General features: G+C 37.8%; 1 protein-coding gene across 6 annotated transcripts in view; it reads right to left on the reverse strand.

The window, feature by feature from the left end:
- Positions 1-114: 114 nt before the first annotated feature.
- The window catches only part of LOC113058677 (stAR-related lipid transfer protein 13-like), a 62,367-nt gene continuing 46,227 nt past the window's right edge, over positions 115-16,254 (reverse strand). For 4 of the 6 annotated variants that reach the window (XM_026226806.1, XM_026226810.1, XM_026226808.1 and 1 more), the window contains 13 exons: positions 10,458-10,529; positions 8,909-8,990; positions 6,564-6,627; positions 4,621-5,999; positions 4,247-4,417; positions 3,740-3,899; positions 3,210-3,408; positions 2,890-3,103; positions 2,506-2,626; positions 2,186-2,422; positions 1,870-2,087; positions 1,040-1,216; positions 115-923 (listed from right to left, as the gene is read on the reverse strand). In XM_026226806.1, the coding sequence (XP_026082591.1) occupies positions 806-923; positions 1,040-1,216; positions 1,870-2,087; positions 2,186-2,422; positions 2,506-2,626; positions 2,890-3,103; positions 3,210-3,408; positions 3,740-3,899; positions 4,247-4,417; positions 4,621-5,999; positions 6,564-6,627; positions 8,909-8,990; positions 10,458-10,529 (3,212 nt within the window). In that variant the 3' untranslated portion in view covers positions 115-805. Of the gene's footprint in view, positions 924-1,039; positions 1,217-1,869; positions 2,088-2,185; positions 2,423-2,505; positions 2,627-2,889; positions 3,104-3,209; positions 3,409-3,739; positions 3,900-4,246; positions 4,418-4,620; positions 6,000-6,563; positions 6,628-8,908; positions 8,991-10,457; positions 10,530-11,766; positions 12,180-14,534; positions 14,740-16,254 lie in introns of those variants that run through there. The other 2 variants (XM_026226811.1, XM_026226812.1) reach the window with 2 other exon arrangements.

The raw sequence follows: 16,254 nt of genomic DNA on the forward strand, positions 1-16,254 counted from the left end.
ACCAGGTAGTGTATGATTTTGATTATAGTTATTGTATTATTGTTGTTATGAAAAACTGTCAGTATCGGTAATTATGTAAGAAATTAAGCATCAAATAGACAGTAAACAAATTAATATGAATTCATTTACATAGTTTAATGAAAAATCATTATCTCTTTGTCATTAATGTAATCCTGTACTATAAAAGCAGGTCTGAGAATATCAAACCCAAGTCATTTTGTCAATCCTTTAAAACAAGCAAGTAAAAATTCCACAATATCACACCCATACATGGACAAACAGAGTAACACTTTGTACCATATGAATTAAACTGATATCTGTGCAAAAGGAGATATCAGACACATGTATACATAATGTTTGTACTACATGAGAATTTAAATATATATACATATATATATATATATATATATATATATAGTCTTTACAAGATCTGTGTGTAGACATACACAGATACAAACAAACACATACATGGACATGCAGTGCATGCATGTGCAAATATAGATTTATTTTTTGATTAAATAAAATATATGCTTCCCAGAAGCACTTAAGAGCTTAGGTGTCCTATACATGGTATAAGATCATATAAAATAATAAAATAATTAATTACAATACAAATAACAATAGTTACAATAAGATAATATTAAAAATGGACAAGCTAAAGGTACATTGGTAAGTTGACGAACATTCCCATTTAGGTTTATTACCCAGACCAGGCAACTCTGCCCATTGTGCAAAAGGGCAGACATTTCTCAGGGTTTATAAAGTCACAGAAATGAGATTTCTATTTCCATAATGAGTACAGGGCTCAAATTTTAGTTTCTGGACCCTCTGTTTGGATTGGCTGGAAGGAATTGCGAATACGAGCAGCTTCATCGGCACAAAGGTGTCCGAATGCTTTGTTATACCAGTCCGGAGTTCTCCCTCTGAAAAAAAAAAAGAGTACAGGACATGACATGTATGGATTTCTATGAACAATGTGGTTACAGTCATAGAATTATATTTGTGTGTATGAGAGAGTCGGTCAGATATATTTACTCACTTCAGGTCCACTCTGCAGATGTGGGTGAGTCTGGACTTGCCAGAGCCACAGGGCTCCAGCAAGTAATTGGATTCCATAACTATAGCTCTGATGCCCCCTACAGGCGGACAGTCCTCATGCTCAATAGACAGGGAGACCAGAGAACACGTCCCCCGCGGCAGATCCGTCCTCCACGACCTGAACACAAACATCAGTGGAACTTTATAAAAAAAATCGCTGTCATCTTTTATCTATGTTGTAAATCTATCCACCAATCCTATTACTGATTTATTGAAAAAAAATTTTTTTAGGTTTAACACTTTTTTTAGACCAATTCATTTTCTATAAGTTTCCAGTAATCTATTTTTGCTATGTAAGGACATTTCTGTGAGCTATATGAAATGATAGAACATAACGTTACTAGTATTTTCTACACATATTACAAAAATGTAATATATATATATATATATATATATATATATATGTATGTACGTATGTGTGTGTGTGTGTGTATATATATATATATATATATATATATATATATATATATATATATATATATATATATATATATATATATATATATATATATATATATATATATATATATATATATATATATATATATATATATATGTATGTGTGTATATATATATATATATATTGTTTACTAATTTACATGGCTTTCCCAGGTCTGAAACTACCTCAATTCACCAGAATTCCCACATTTTACATGACTGTGGGAACCCTTCTATCTCACTGGTTTAGTCAGTATTCCATAAATCTGTATATCATTTTTTTTTTAATAAAGAAAGGACGACGTCATTCCCTCAGTGAACAGACAGACCCACCTGAGCACTACAAAGTCTCTGCTGGGATGAGGAGCCATACAGTTGAGGACATACTGGAACACTTCCGTTTTCCTGTCCAGGACCTCACACACTTTCCAATTCATCAGATCCACGTCCCACAGATGGCGTTCCCGAAGAACACGGTTTAGTACCACAGACGGAGGGGCTTCCACCTCCACTGAGACCCTCCAACGCCGCAGAGGGTTCCCATCACCCACCTGGAGTTAAACCAAAGAACCTCACTTAGTATTTGTTTGTAATATTATCTGAATTTTCCAGTCATACCTTTAATATTAAATGAATTTTCCAGTCATACCTTCTTATAGGACAGCTCTGTGTCGCTGGTGCTCTGACAGGACACCCAGCCTTTGGCCTTTTCCCGTGTTTCTTTGAGGAGACCCTGCAGCCTGGCCTCCATGAATGCAGGCCAAGAGCCTTCATCTTCCGCCTCTTCCTCTTGATGTTGCCGCTTGCAGAGCTCCTCAATGGTGGGAGCCTGAAGCTCGGCCTCCACATAGGAGTTTCGTGATTGTGTCACCATTCCATGTGGAATCTGAAGCAAAATAAAACAATTAGGGACAAAAAGAAAAAATGCGAGTGCATTGTAAGTAAAGTTTAGATGCGTGTGTGTCTCACCTCAAATAAGCGGTTACACTCTGTGATCATGTGAACCAGGCCCTGAGTGGCAGCCAGGTTTTCATTCAGGTCCTTTTGGTCTGGCCTCCCTGTAGCATACTTTTTCTGCATCTGCATAGCTCTGTAGACAGAGCAGAAATTGATTTAATTAAGATGACAATAAACTTTTCATTAAAATAAATTTCAATAACTTAAGACACTTTATAAAAAGTTAAATCATTTTACTTTAAACAATACAATGTAATATTATTAAAATAATAAATTCAAGTCAAGTAATACGTTATTCCATATTCATTATTTGAAAAGTTTCATTTGTTTGGATATATAATGATGACATTTATACGTTATATATGACAATAGATTAATAGTAGATATGTTATCTACCTTGGTGTAAGATTGTCCTTCTTCAGGATGTTGAGATGAAAAAGCGAAGGTGCCAGACACACTGCAATGTTCATGGGCGTCATTTGATTCTCTTGCACTGAGGATGTGACATCACTCAGGAAGCAGAGCAGTGTTTGCAGTACCTCTCTGTTTTCATCTGACATCAGCATAATAGCCGCCTGCACAGCCTGCAAGCGCTGCTCTTTGGGCACATCTAAAGAGGAAACAGGGATCGGGTGACAAAAGGAAATCTGTTTTTCTCTTCCTAAATGCATGAGAATTACGTAAGAGAGGGGTTAGAGTTGGGAAGTTTTTCTTACATTGATAAATGTGGAGGAAGGTTTCACCCAGTTTGCTGGTCAGAAGTGGCTCAGGCAGATCCCTGAAGAACTGTTTGACCATGTCGGCCACATCATACGCAGACTGGTCTTCATAGCTGACATCATCGGGAGAATTCTCATTCATCTGTCTGAGAGCTTGGATACGAGACTTCACTCCTGACTTACGAAAAAGACCCACCTAGAAAAGACCATTTTAAATAGTGAATTTTCTATAATTTTTTAGGATGTTGAAAACAAGAAATTGTACATTAGAACTGAAAAAAAAAACTTAAGCTAACTTATAAGTCAATATAATATAATGTTCACATACATGATTATGTACATTCGCATTTAAAAATAATTATTTAGCCATTTAAAAAATGTAAACAAAAGATAATCAGTCAAGGATGACTACAAAAATAGTCATCCAAAATTCCATTCCAAAATACTTTTCTTTATTATGATACTGTTTTCAGATTGCCATCAGATTTTTATACAGTTTTACTGTTGATTTGATGACCCTGACTAACCTGATCAAGGCATTGGCTCCTGAGGTAGCGCAAAGCCTGCTGGACACTGAGAGGTAAAGGTTGACCAAAGCGTTGCACATGCACAATCAGTGGAACCCCGAACACATTCTTATCCTTATAGTCTGGAACCTTGATCCTCTTCATAAACTTTGGCACAGACCTGAGAGATACAAAAAATATATGTGTATGGGGCTTTTATACCATGTAAGCGTCTACTTCCCTGGGGCATCTTTTATATTTTATGTTTTGGGACAGTCATCGACAGGCCAACATGTAATAAAAGTAAAACAAACAATAAACAATAATACTCTGAATGAACTGAAGTTTTCATCAAAGTTTTATCAATAGCAGGGTGCATTAATGATCAGTGACCAGTAGAGGGCGAATGAATTAAGATTTACTGCTATCTTATGCTAATCACAATGACCGCTAGAGAAGGAAGCTATAAGCTGCAGCAAAACAGAAGCATAAATCTCATAGGATCTCATAGGATCATAAGATTCTTACCAGGTCCAGCCATGTTTGTTGGACATTGAGTATTTCTCCATAATGGCAGTGAGACGGAGCAAGGAAAATTTCTGTAGCAGGCTAAGCTGGGCCGCAGATTGGCTGGCGATCTGGAGAGAGGCGACCGAATGGCTGAGGCGGTTGGAAATCTGGAAACTAGGCCATCGCAAGCTAAACAAAGAGCAGGGAACCATGTTAGGGATTGGGGCAAAGGAATGGCTGACTTTGAGGTGACAACCACCCAAAAATAGCATTTAAAACTACTACATAAAGGTTTTGGTGTACATGCATTCATGTTATTTTAAACAGTCAACCAATCCTGTCAAAACTTAATGCAACACATATAGCATAGCATTGTTAGATCAGAATCTTACCGTCTTGGTCTGGTAAGTGAAGCCCCGACCCCTGAGTCTCTCCTTTCCCTCATTCCTGTGAATTCTGATTCATTAAGTGACACCCCATCCCTGTCTACATCACCGGGGGTTGCCTGACCCTCCTGCACTGAATGTCCCTCAAAATCCAATGTGATCTGACTGGATGATTGCTGGTTGCCTTGCCCTTGACCAACAAGACCAACTCGGTCCTTCCCCAAGTTTTCACTTTTAGGCAATACATTCTTGGACCAGTGGTCCACGATCTGTTTCAGTCCATTAACATGCTGCAGAATATCATCCAAATGTGGGAAAAGGTCTTCCTTTTCCAAGTCTATGAGGTCACCGGTGCTGGCATAGAGGTGCGAGCTGGGTACATTGTCGTAAATGCTGATCCGACTGCCTCGGGTGGAGCACTGTGTGACTGATTGAGGTTTTTTGAAGCTAGGTGGATGCCGAACATCTGAGTCCATTCTTGCCGAGTGCCAGTTGATGGAGATCGCCGTTGAGGGTGAGAGACTCTCGATGGACAGAGCTTTGGGAAAGGTTCCAGGCTTGTGATCTTTAGGTATATGCACCACCAGATCCTCGTAGGAGTAGAACTCATTGCGTCGGTTCTGCTCAGCCACACGCTTACCATTGATGAAACTGGAGAACACATCCAAGTCCTCCAGGTACATCCCACTGCGCTTGTGATCAGCCCGATGAAAGTTGCGTTCCTTCATATTTGGCGTACTGACGGCACTCCCGCTGGACTGGCTGCTGCTCCCTTCGCTGCTAGACTGGGAGGGCAACCCCATGCCGGAAGGTGGATCTGCAAGACGCATGTCTCCATCGATGATGTCCACACAGTGGAGAGTTTTCACAGCCTGTGGTTCTTGTTGGAGAACTGGGGCACTTATAGCAAGACTCCTGTTCCCTCCACCACCCATTGCTCCACGTAACTGAAAAGCTTCCATGCGCCGTAAGAACTCCTTAGCTCGTGTCCGTCCTCTCTTGCCATGCTTTACAGGCAGCGAATCATAGCTCGAAAGTTCTGAAGAAAGATGGGTCACACCTAGTGATGTGTGGTCAGGCATGGCTGCAGAGTCCGAGCAAGTGCGGTGCGAACTGTCCGAGTCTTCCGGGCTATGCACACAAACACCCCCACTGCCACCGCTGCTCTCACTGCGGAGGGAAGAGATCTCCGGCTCGCTCAAGTCTGTCAGAACACTCTCACTGCTGGTCGTTGTCCGCAGGGCAGAGTTCTCCCCTGGGTTCTTGTTCTCCACACCCCTCAGCAGGCAATCGATGTCTTGGAGCCTGGACCAGCGGCGACTGCTCCATTCAAAGGTCCATTTGTCACTGATGGCAAAGAGGTCATCTTCATCTGAATCTTCACTCTGCAGGTTATCAAGGAAATGTGTAAATATGTCTCTCTTTTTAATCATTTACTACGTTAGCAATTCAGCACTGAACTTGAATACCATCCCAATCCTTTTTTTTTTCACAGTCTCTGTTTTCCTTTTTTCCTTCCCCACAATCCAGAACCCCCAGAGGTAACAGTGTAGATTCACTCAAATGGGTTTTTCATGTTTTCAAAGAGCACATTCCTTCCACTGTTAAATGATTACATAACCAGTGTGATATAACACAGTTTCTATTTAATATCTTTAGGTGATACAAAAAGAGATACAGTAGTATGCTTTAAGAAAGAAAACCGTTATATCAATTCACACAAAGACAATGCTAGTGGCATTCTCATATAACAAGTTTACTGTGATAATAAAGTGTTGTATGGGTTTTATATAGATAGTACATGTGGCATTTGGCACTGGTCACTATATAGCTTATTTATAGGCATGATAACCATCCTGATTATAGCAGTGAAACCACTATAAAATTAAATCACAAGAACAATGTATGTACACTGCCATAAGGTTAAATATAAATAATGTATCACTTACTTTTTTCTTGGGAAGGTTCACGTCAAGTTTCATAGAGGCACACTTGTTTAATGTATTCAGTCGCCTGAATAGGGAAGAAAATAGATAATAATTTAAAATCCTTTCCTTCCGACTGGCTTTATTTTGCATAGCATATGGCTTGGTGGGGATGTGGATACAATAACAGCACAGCCTTCCATGACCATTTCTAACATAATCAAGCTATAAGATCTATGTCCCTGCCATCCAACACTCAGCTCTGGTGAGCAGCAAACCTAATTAAGCACAATAATTGGCCAGTGTCCTACTCTCTCTTGTGCTCGCTTGCTTTTAATTGGCGAAAGCTTGCTAGCTGCAGTTGTCATGGTTTTCAATGGCCCTCGAGCAACTAATGTGCTGTTGATTCCAGCTGCCACATAGTCACTCCTCCAGGTCTGAGAGGCCTGTTTTTCCCCTCACATTCACAAAACCCAACAAACGCCATAAGCGCTTGCTTCTCTTTGAATCCGCTCCCAAAACCTTCTGAAAATAGGTCTTTCTCTGTCAGTCACCTGCGTGGTCTGTCAAATATGAATAATGATTTTGGGATGAAAGTAAAGCAGCTTTCTGAGCTTTTGACAAAGTCGTGGGCTCAAGGTTCTCCTTGAACAAATCTGTTTGAATCAGCAATAGTTTCAGTTACAACTGTTCACAATAAAGGTCTCGAAGAAACACTGGAACATATCAATATTTCCAATACAAAGTAAAAGAAATAAAAGCATCCCTTCCTGATCTGAAAGCATTGGAAGACGATTTATTAAAAGCTGTTAATGCTCAAATCATATGGAAAATATAACAGCACATTGCGTGCCACAAACATGCATGGAAACCAAGCTGATGTTTGTTATTTAATAATCATGACATTTTATGACTCTTTATATTGTTCAGTGGTCTGTGTGTGTGCCATAACAGCAAAGACTTCAGATATAAAACAGAACATAACGTAGTCATAACGTAGAGAACAAGCCCCAGTCAATGGACAACATAACGTTTAAACAATCTGCTAAAGAAAATCTGACAATATTGGTTACAATAAGTCAGGACATCATTACAGTTTTACCGTTGTTTTCATTGATTACATTAAAATTTATTCTAAAATGTAACTTTTTTAAAGAAGTGCCATTACTGGCATGTTAGTTTTTATTATGGTAAAATTTGTATTAGGAATTTCACTGGTATTGCTAATAGCATTGTATTTTTGGTAAGACGAGAACTCTACATTTGGCAAAAGATTACTAAAGTTATAATAATACTTTGATGACTTTCGGACAATTTATTTATTAAATGCTGCTTGATTTGTAATGTGTCTTCATTGGCAAATTGTACATAGCAAAGTGTCAAAGAAAGCTTAAAGACTGAGCATCATCACTGGTGCTTGAAAACATCCACCACTAACAAACTCCTCTGTGCTCTTACTGGGCATGTCGTGCTGGAATTGTTTACCGAGTTGTTCTCCTCCCGGGGCAGTAGAAAAGTGAGAAGTCAGGGGGAGAGGTGGGAATGTCGGACATTGTTTCCCACACAACAGTAAACAGGTTTGGAATTTCGATGAGTTGCTTAAGGGTTGTTTAGAGTCACAGTAGACCTTCTTGAGTACGCCCCTCTTTGCCCCCAATGCTTTCCTAACGGGGCAGTCTCCAAGGCAACCAAAGTCACTGGAGGGCTCTTTTCATCTTAATTTGGGAATTCAAATTCAGTGTATAAACGTGAAAAAGCTAACTCATTGAGAACATTCTGCACTTTATTTCTGGGAAAACATAATGAGTGTAATTTGCAAACTTTATTGAGTTAGTTGTTGCTTTAATCTTGACATTATTTACTTCTGAATTACAAGAAGATTGACATGACAGAAACTACAGATTAGAGCTTAATAGATGCAATGCACAATGACAGGTCCCAAAAGTTATTTTTTCTTTTATTGCTATTTTCATTATTGATGACAATAATGGTTGTAGAGAATGAAATTCTGCAATCGATGATTAGATCAAAAATTGTCCTAAGCAATGAGAGCAAGTTCTAAAAGTGCATTTATTTCTTCTTTTTGATTGCTGTCGTTGTGTATTGCATCTATTAAGCTTAAGTCTGTTGTAGTTTCTCTCATGTCAGTCTCCATCTAAGGCAGAAGTAAATAATGTCATGATTAAAGCAACAACAGACTCAATAAAGTTTGTAAATTACATTCATTATATTTCCCCAGTACAAACTGTTCTCAAAGAGTTAGTTTTCTTCTTGATTAGACACTGATTTCCAGGTTCTACAAAGATTTGGCTATCGTTGTGGAATTGTTTAGGACGCACAGAAAACACCAAACACACCACAGTCCTTACCGACATAGAGGTTCCACAAGGTCTTTGTCCAAGAAGTCATGGTCTTTCTTCACAGGAGAGATGTCAATTGGAAATTGAGAATCTGTAAAGAAACACAGGCATATTCCATTTCAACAATCAAGTTCATTACAGACAAACACTGGAAAAAACAGATGTCTTTTAGGGAGCTTAATAATTTCCCTCTGATTCATTAATAGGCCAATCTTGCATGTTCACAGTGAACACAGAGGAATCCAGGCGCCCACACACTTAAAAAAAAACCCTGACAACACATTCTTTCCAGAGCAATAGCCAAGGCGAAGAGAGTAGCTAACTTGTTTTAGACTTCCAGATGCTAATAAAGTGAGACAGGGTTTGCCCCCCCAAAAACTGAGCTTGGCTTTGAGAAGCCATTACGTCTTCCACTGATTATGGTGTCCAAATTATGTAACGGGGTGACTGGATCCAGACCCTGCTGAAGCTGACATACCACTAGTACAATTAAATGTTTCATCGTATTTTTTGCTTTTTTGGAATGATACAGAAGTAAAAACATAGTTTCAAAGAGAGGCACAGTGTTCTGGTTTTAAACTGCAGGAAATTCCAAAACAACACTAATGAAGAGATGCATTATGGGAATATTCTGTTCTCCACAATGATGTTGTATGAGACGACAATGACATATTAATATAAAAAATGAACAAAGAATGGGTTGTATAACAGGATGCCATTTTTCTTATATAATAAGATTTGAATTCAATTTTTGTCAAAAATGTGGATATAAAAATGCCAAATATAAAAAAATTAATAATAAATACTTGCTATTATATTTACATATACACCATTTATTATATTATATTATATTATATTATATTATATTATATTATATTATATTATATTATATTATATTATATTATATTATATTATATTATATTATATTATATTATATTATATTATATTCAGATGTGGAGATGTACTTAGGAAATGGCTAGGAAATGAAAAATATATATCCCAGAAAAGAAAAATGGAGTGTTCTCAAAATTTCATCTAAAGACTAACACTCTAAGATCAAATGAGTTTGTCAAAGTCAAGTGAAAACGGCAGTGTTTTGGGGGCAAGGTTATTCCCATGACCTCTGTCTCTCTTTGAAGATGTCATATTCTAGAATTTTAAAGCGGTTCCTCTTAACTAAAACCAGTTTTACAGTTGACCCGTACATTTCAGATGAAAATAGCAGATATGGGGGTATGAAAGTATAAGTAGATGAGACCTTTTTGAGGTGGTATGAAAGTTTACACATCCCACCACAGAGCAAATAAATGGGCTAAATAAAGTTTAACATTATGAGGTCTGGTAGACATTAAAGTGCCCATTAACACAAGTCTGTCTCTAACGACACCGGAAACAAGATCCCACATTTAAAGCTTGTGTTTGCCCTAAATCAGGCTTACATCATATGATTGTTTCAAAAACTGAGTAGCAGCCTTCCTCGAAACAGTTGTAACTATGGCTTTACAGTTGGGTGTGAGGATAACATTTGCTATGTTTATGTTATGTAGTGAAGCGTTACCTTCAAAGAGCTGGGCGTACTGGGGGAATCCTGCCGCTCGAAGCCAGTCACAAGCTTCCTTTGCCTCGATTTCTGCAACACACAAAATGTTTGTACTTCTCAGTATCATAAAACATATCTATCTATTCAATATATATATATACAGCTGCAGTTTGAAAGACTAAATGTTTGACATTTGAAATTTGCTGCATCCTAGTAAGGACAGTTATCTTCAAAACTATTTTTAGAAGAGCTTGTGTGCTCTTGGACAGGAAGAACGGGAGGGACGGAGAGAGAGAGAAACAGTGACGAGAAATTACATAACATAATCAGTTCTGTGTGATTTAATTATGTTTCCTTTCCTGCCACTGCATGAACAAGGTTATTCTTGTAGGTCAGGAACCAGCCAGGTTACAAGATAATCACACAGTCCTGTGAGCCTGTAAAGTCTGCTCATAATCAGGATCAAGAGATCAGTTACGTTTTGGCAACAGAATCCTGTTCATATAATCAAAGACTTTTACGTGACACGTCCCAGCAGACGTCAGCTGACGCAGAGCTTATGGAGGGTTAACAATGCACAAGAATGTCTGAAGCTTTACGTGATCAGCTCTGGAGTAAAGCTAGGAAACTGCATGATTAATATCATCTGCCTGAGAGCATGGAACATTCATAAATATATTGATTTGTGGGGCTGCTATGAGCAAAACAACTGGTTTAGAGTTGACCAAAAAGGTCAAAGACCGCCTGGTCATTAAAACACAAGAGTGTATCCTATTTTCGCAAAAGTTTCCTTGTCTACTGAGAAAAAGCACCTCATTAATCTCACGTTTCTTCAAAAGATCTCAGTAAGGTCTCAAACTGTGCTCAGATCAAACAGTTCAACCAGCTATCGACTTCCTCAAGTTCATTGTCAACAAATCACAATGAAAAACATCTACAAATGTAGCCTGCGACATTTTAATACCATCTAATAATAAGTCACATTCAGTTTAATTACAATGTACTTGTTTAGCACTTTTCACAATAAAAAAAACACAACTTAGAAATAAAATAGCCATGAAATCCCCAGCGATCAAGCCAAAAATTCCCTAAGAAGTTTAGATAAGATGAGAAAGAAACAGGGAGGAATTAATTAAAAAAATCAGCAAGTTTAAACAAATGCAGACAGACATAGAAACATAGACACCCATTGACATAATCCAGTGTAGGTAGATCCTGTTCAGTTAATTTGTCAATCAATAATCAATGCATTTTAACAACAATATTCTACTACCTTTTTATGAATCCTTAACAAAATATCTTTAACAACCATTCAAATCATTCTCACCTTATTCAGCAATATAAGGTCACCTTCACTTATTCAGCACAAGTAAATTCAATAATACAGCACCACTGCTCAAAGCTCAATGGAGCCTGAATCTCATGCCAAACTGTTTGACGATCCAAATCACGTCCCGAAGGGTCTCCCGCCCTTCAAGCATGCGGAGCAGTGTAGCTGCGTCAGAGAGCGAACCACTTGGGTTTCCATTCATCGTATTGATAACGGTGGTGAGAATTCCTGCGCAGCCTCCACCCCACTAAAATTACCACTCTATTGTGTCACCTCCTTTACCCAACAATACGGTTTGTTCACTTCAGCAGCTCCTGTGAGAAGGACTAAATGCTGCAGACGTCAATGGATATAAGATTGTTCTTTATGAGCCTCGAAGCTCTCAGCCTATAGCTACTCAGTACAACTATAACAGGAACCTCTGAGGGCTTTATCTTACAGAAGTAAATAAACGCATGTTACAAGCAAACATACTGGCAAATATTAGCAGATAATATGTCCTTGAGGATCAAAAGGCCATAATACAACTAACTACAAAATATTTTTTATGGAGCTATTTTTATCAAGTTTCTCCCTAAATATGTAACACTAACAATGTTTACTGATTGAGCGAGCAGGTGATACCAACACTAAGTTTTATATTTAAATTTTTTTTTTTTTATGTAATTTATTCAGTGTTCAGTCTTCAGTGTGACTTTATCAATTGACATGATGTTTAGATGCTCAAACATTTCTTATTATTAGCAATGTTGAAAACAGTTGTGCTCCTTTACTTATGTGGTAACTGATTTTTTTTTTTTTTTTTTTTTGGATTTTTTAATAAATAGAATGTTCAAAAGAACAGCAGAAATAACATTGTACTAGAAATACATCTTTTCTAATATTGTAAATGTCTGTAAATGTCACTTTTAACTAATTTAATGCACCATGTTGCTAATAATAAAAACATTAATTTAACAAATAATAAAAATAATACACTTTTTAATGTATATTATACATATTTTATATATATATATATATATATATATATATATATATATATATACAAACACACATTTATACAATTCATCAATTCAATTTTGATCAGATTCATAAGCTCTCATGGACCTAAACTCTGCAGTCCAATAGCTATTTAATAGACATAACATTCAAACCAACCAATAACTGCTTTGTAGATGACAACTTAAGTAAACTTTAAAAGGCAATTCTTGTGTTAAACATTATTTAAATATGTAAAACTATTATAAATTATAAACATGCAATTTATAAACTCACTTGAGCATAAATGTCAAAAATGCCTTTTAATAGACAAATGAGCATCTATTTTTAAAAAAAATCTCAAAATATCAGCTAATTGTTCATCTTAAGCAATGCAAAAAAAAAAAAAAAAAAAAAATCTTATTTACACAACAACTCTATGTGGCAGTCAACATTGTGCCTGTAACTGAAAACTGAGGCCATTCCCCTGGTTCAACAGGAAGTTAAGGAACCTCCTTTGTGACTAAGCATCCATTCCCAGGAGTGCTGAGGGCAACTGTACGTCCTGTGCTGTACAGTAACACTCAAAGTGTAGCGGCACCTTTATCAACGTCAGACAGCTGCAGCCGGAACCCCAAGCTGGGAATTCCACGTCACACGGCATTCCATAACACTATCCCAAAAGCTACTATTTTTTCCATCATTGTCCTTTTTTCATAGAATCAGAAGGATAAAGAGCTCAGCCTGCTATAAAGAGCTTGCTGCCAGCAGAGAAACTCTAGCTTTTAAAAGTGATCAAACTGCGTGCAGTGTTCAATGACTGCCACAACAATAACTTTGTAACATAGCACGGCACCAACACAATGCTAAAAGCAGAGTGCCGCTAAATATGTGAGAAACACAGACACCTTCCTTTCCTCATTGAATAACCTTACGTAAAAGGAGGTGGGATACGGTTTTCCCTCAAGGTCAGCCATGGCACACGCTGGCACTTTGGCAAGCTGTCACAAGTCCCATTAGGAACTTAAAGCTGCAGTAGGTAACTTTTGTAAATATATATTGTTTACATATTTGTTAAACCTGTCATTATGTCCTGACAGTAGAATATGAGACAGATAATCTGTGAAAAAAATCAAGCTCCTCTGGCTCCTCCCAGTGGTCCTATTGCCATTTGCAGTTACAGACCGCTCCCGGTAAGAAACAACCAATCAGAGCTGCGGTCCGTAACTTTGTTTGTGTTCAAAATGTAGAAAAATGTATATAATAAGCGAGTACACCATGAATCCATTTTCCAAACCATGTTTTTAGCTTGTCCTGAATCACTAGGGTGCACCTATAATAAGTGTTTATATTCGGACTATTTTAGATTGCTTCGGGTTCCGGCTACGATGTTCTTCCGCAAGACGCAAGCAGTTCTGTTTATTAACCACTAGAACGTCAAAAGTTCCCTACCGCAGCTTTAATACAATGAACAAAAAATTGTCAATTATTTGTAATTATTATTAGGAGTTAAAATTGTCTCCAAGAAATGGCATACAATTTTTATTTGAATTGAATTAAAATGGCATTTTCTTACAAAACTTACTACCGGTACAATAATTTTAGTGTTATTTAACCTTGAAAACTCGGTCACAATGTTTAGCTTCACAGATGATACATAATTCACAATTTACACAGGCATGGAATGAGCAGTAAATCAATCCATTAGGCTTATTGCACTGTAAAAATTACAACAGAGTGGAGTAAACGATTAATGAAACACAAAAGAAATTCATAGATTTACTTACGAGAGACTTTCATCCTGAAAAAAAAAAAAAAAAAAAACTAAAACTTTAAACTAAAATGCATTCTCCCCAAACCATCTTTTCTGCACTCTCCTAACTCTCCTCTCTTCTGCTTCTTTCTCCTCAGCTTTTGTGTTTCTCTCTCTCTCTCTCACTTCCTATTTCCCTCCCCTTTATTTTTCACTCCCTCTCTCTTTGATTTATTCCAACTCTCATTGGTTCTCAAGTCCGAGCCCCCTTCCAGCATCTACCCCCTCCATTCCTCATGCTTTCTTAACTCTTCCACTTAAACCATCACAACTCACTCTTTCTCTTTTGGCAATCTCCTTTCGGCCACCCTCCAACGCTGGCGATGCGGGATTTTATTTTCTTCCCGTTTTATGATGTAATCAACCTCCCACTGATCCCATCAGTCTCCCAAACCTACAATCTAGCTCATCTAATAAAGACTACAAGATGTCTCACTTCCCTGAACTATGAGTTTTATAGCTTGGGGGGGCGACTTTGTTGTCGGTAAAATCTTCCTGTATGAGCAAGCACTCTTCACCAAAGAGTTTTTCTATGGCATCATTTTGAAAACCTCCTTTTGGAAACTTTTGGAGAGTTGCTGTTGCTGATGAACTGGGGGCAACCAAAATGATCCAAATTCCTGCAACGCCCCTCGGCATGATGGGAAGCCGTAGGAGTATGTGACACTTCAAGCAGGTGATCGCTAAAGTGATTCACTGGGGGGAGATACGGCATTTAATATTATCTAGTGTCAGCTAAGTGTCTGCCGCCCACTGAATATTACATACATCAGCAATGTGACCCAAAGCATTATGGGAAACCATTTGTGGGCTGTAGCTTCTGCAGTGGGATCAAACAATAAAGAAAGAAGACAAAAGACTGCCACCAACAGAATGCCAGCAAACATTCCACTAAACTCAAAACAACATCTTTGTTGTCTGATTGAGTTTTTACTTTAACAATGGTTTTGGACTGGATCATAGCTGTAAACATTATTTACAAATGTTAAAATGGTTTTTAGTATGTTATATATTGAGGGATTTCAAGTGAGACTCTATACCAGCCATTATGGGTTATGAATCAGCCAGACGGGGCTGTGAGTGACTGAAAATAGCCGTGATACAAGCCCACAATCTATTACTGTAAAGCCTGATGCTCTCATTGGAAAACACCTGGAGATAATTCATGGCACAGATACAACGTTCCAGCAGCTGAGTCAGACGCCCCCGAGGGGACGCAGGTTTGACAGACACCTCTTGGAGCTCAAACGCATGCTCTGTTTTGACTGCTGATTCCACTAAGAGGACACTGACGTCTGTACTAAACGACAGATAAACACGAGTCTGTTGTCTGTGGAAACCTCTGCACTGGATGTGTCATAAAACATCTGATAAGACACTGGAAAACTATATATCAAAATGAGTCAGGTATCGGTGGACCAAATATGTAGGTGTAAACAAAGACTAACTATACTAACTCAAAAGACAACAAAAGTATGTTTTTGAAAGATGTTTCTTATGTTCATTATGGCTGCAATACATGGCTGCAAAACTCCAATACTGTGATATATTATTATAATGTAAAATAACTGGTCTATTTTAATAGATTTTAGAATGTATTTTTTTCCTGTGAAGCAAAGCTGAACTTTCAGCATTATTACTCCAGTCTTCGGCGTCACATCATCCTTTAAACATCATACTAATATGCTGATTTA

Source organism: Carassius auratus, chromosome 40, assembly GCF_003368295.1.
Source record: "Carassius auratus strain Wakin chromosome 40, ASM336829v1, whole genome shotgun sequence".
Lineage (NCBI taxonomy): Eukaryota > Metazoa > Chordata > Actinopteri > Cypriniformes > Cyprinidae > Carassius > Carassius auratus.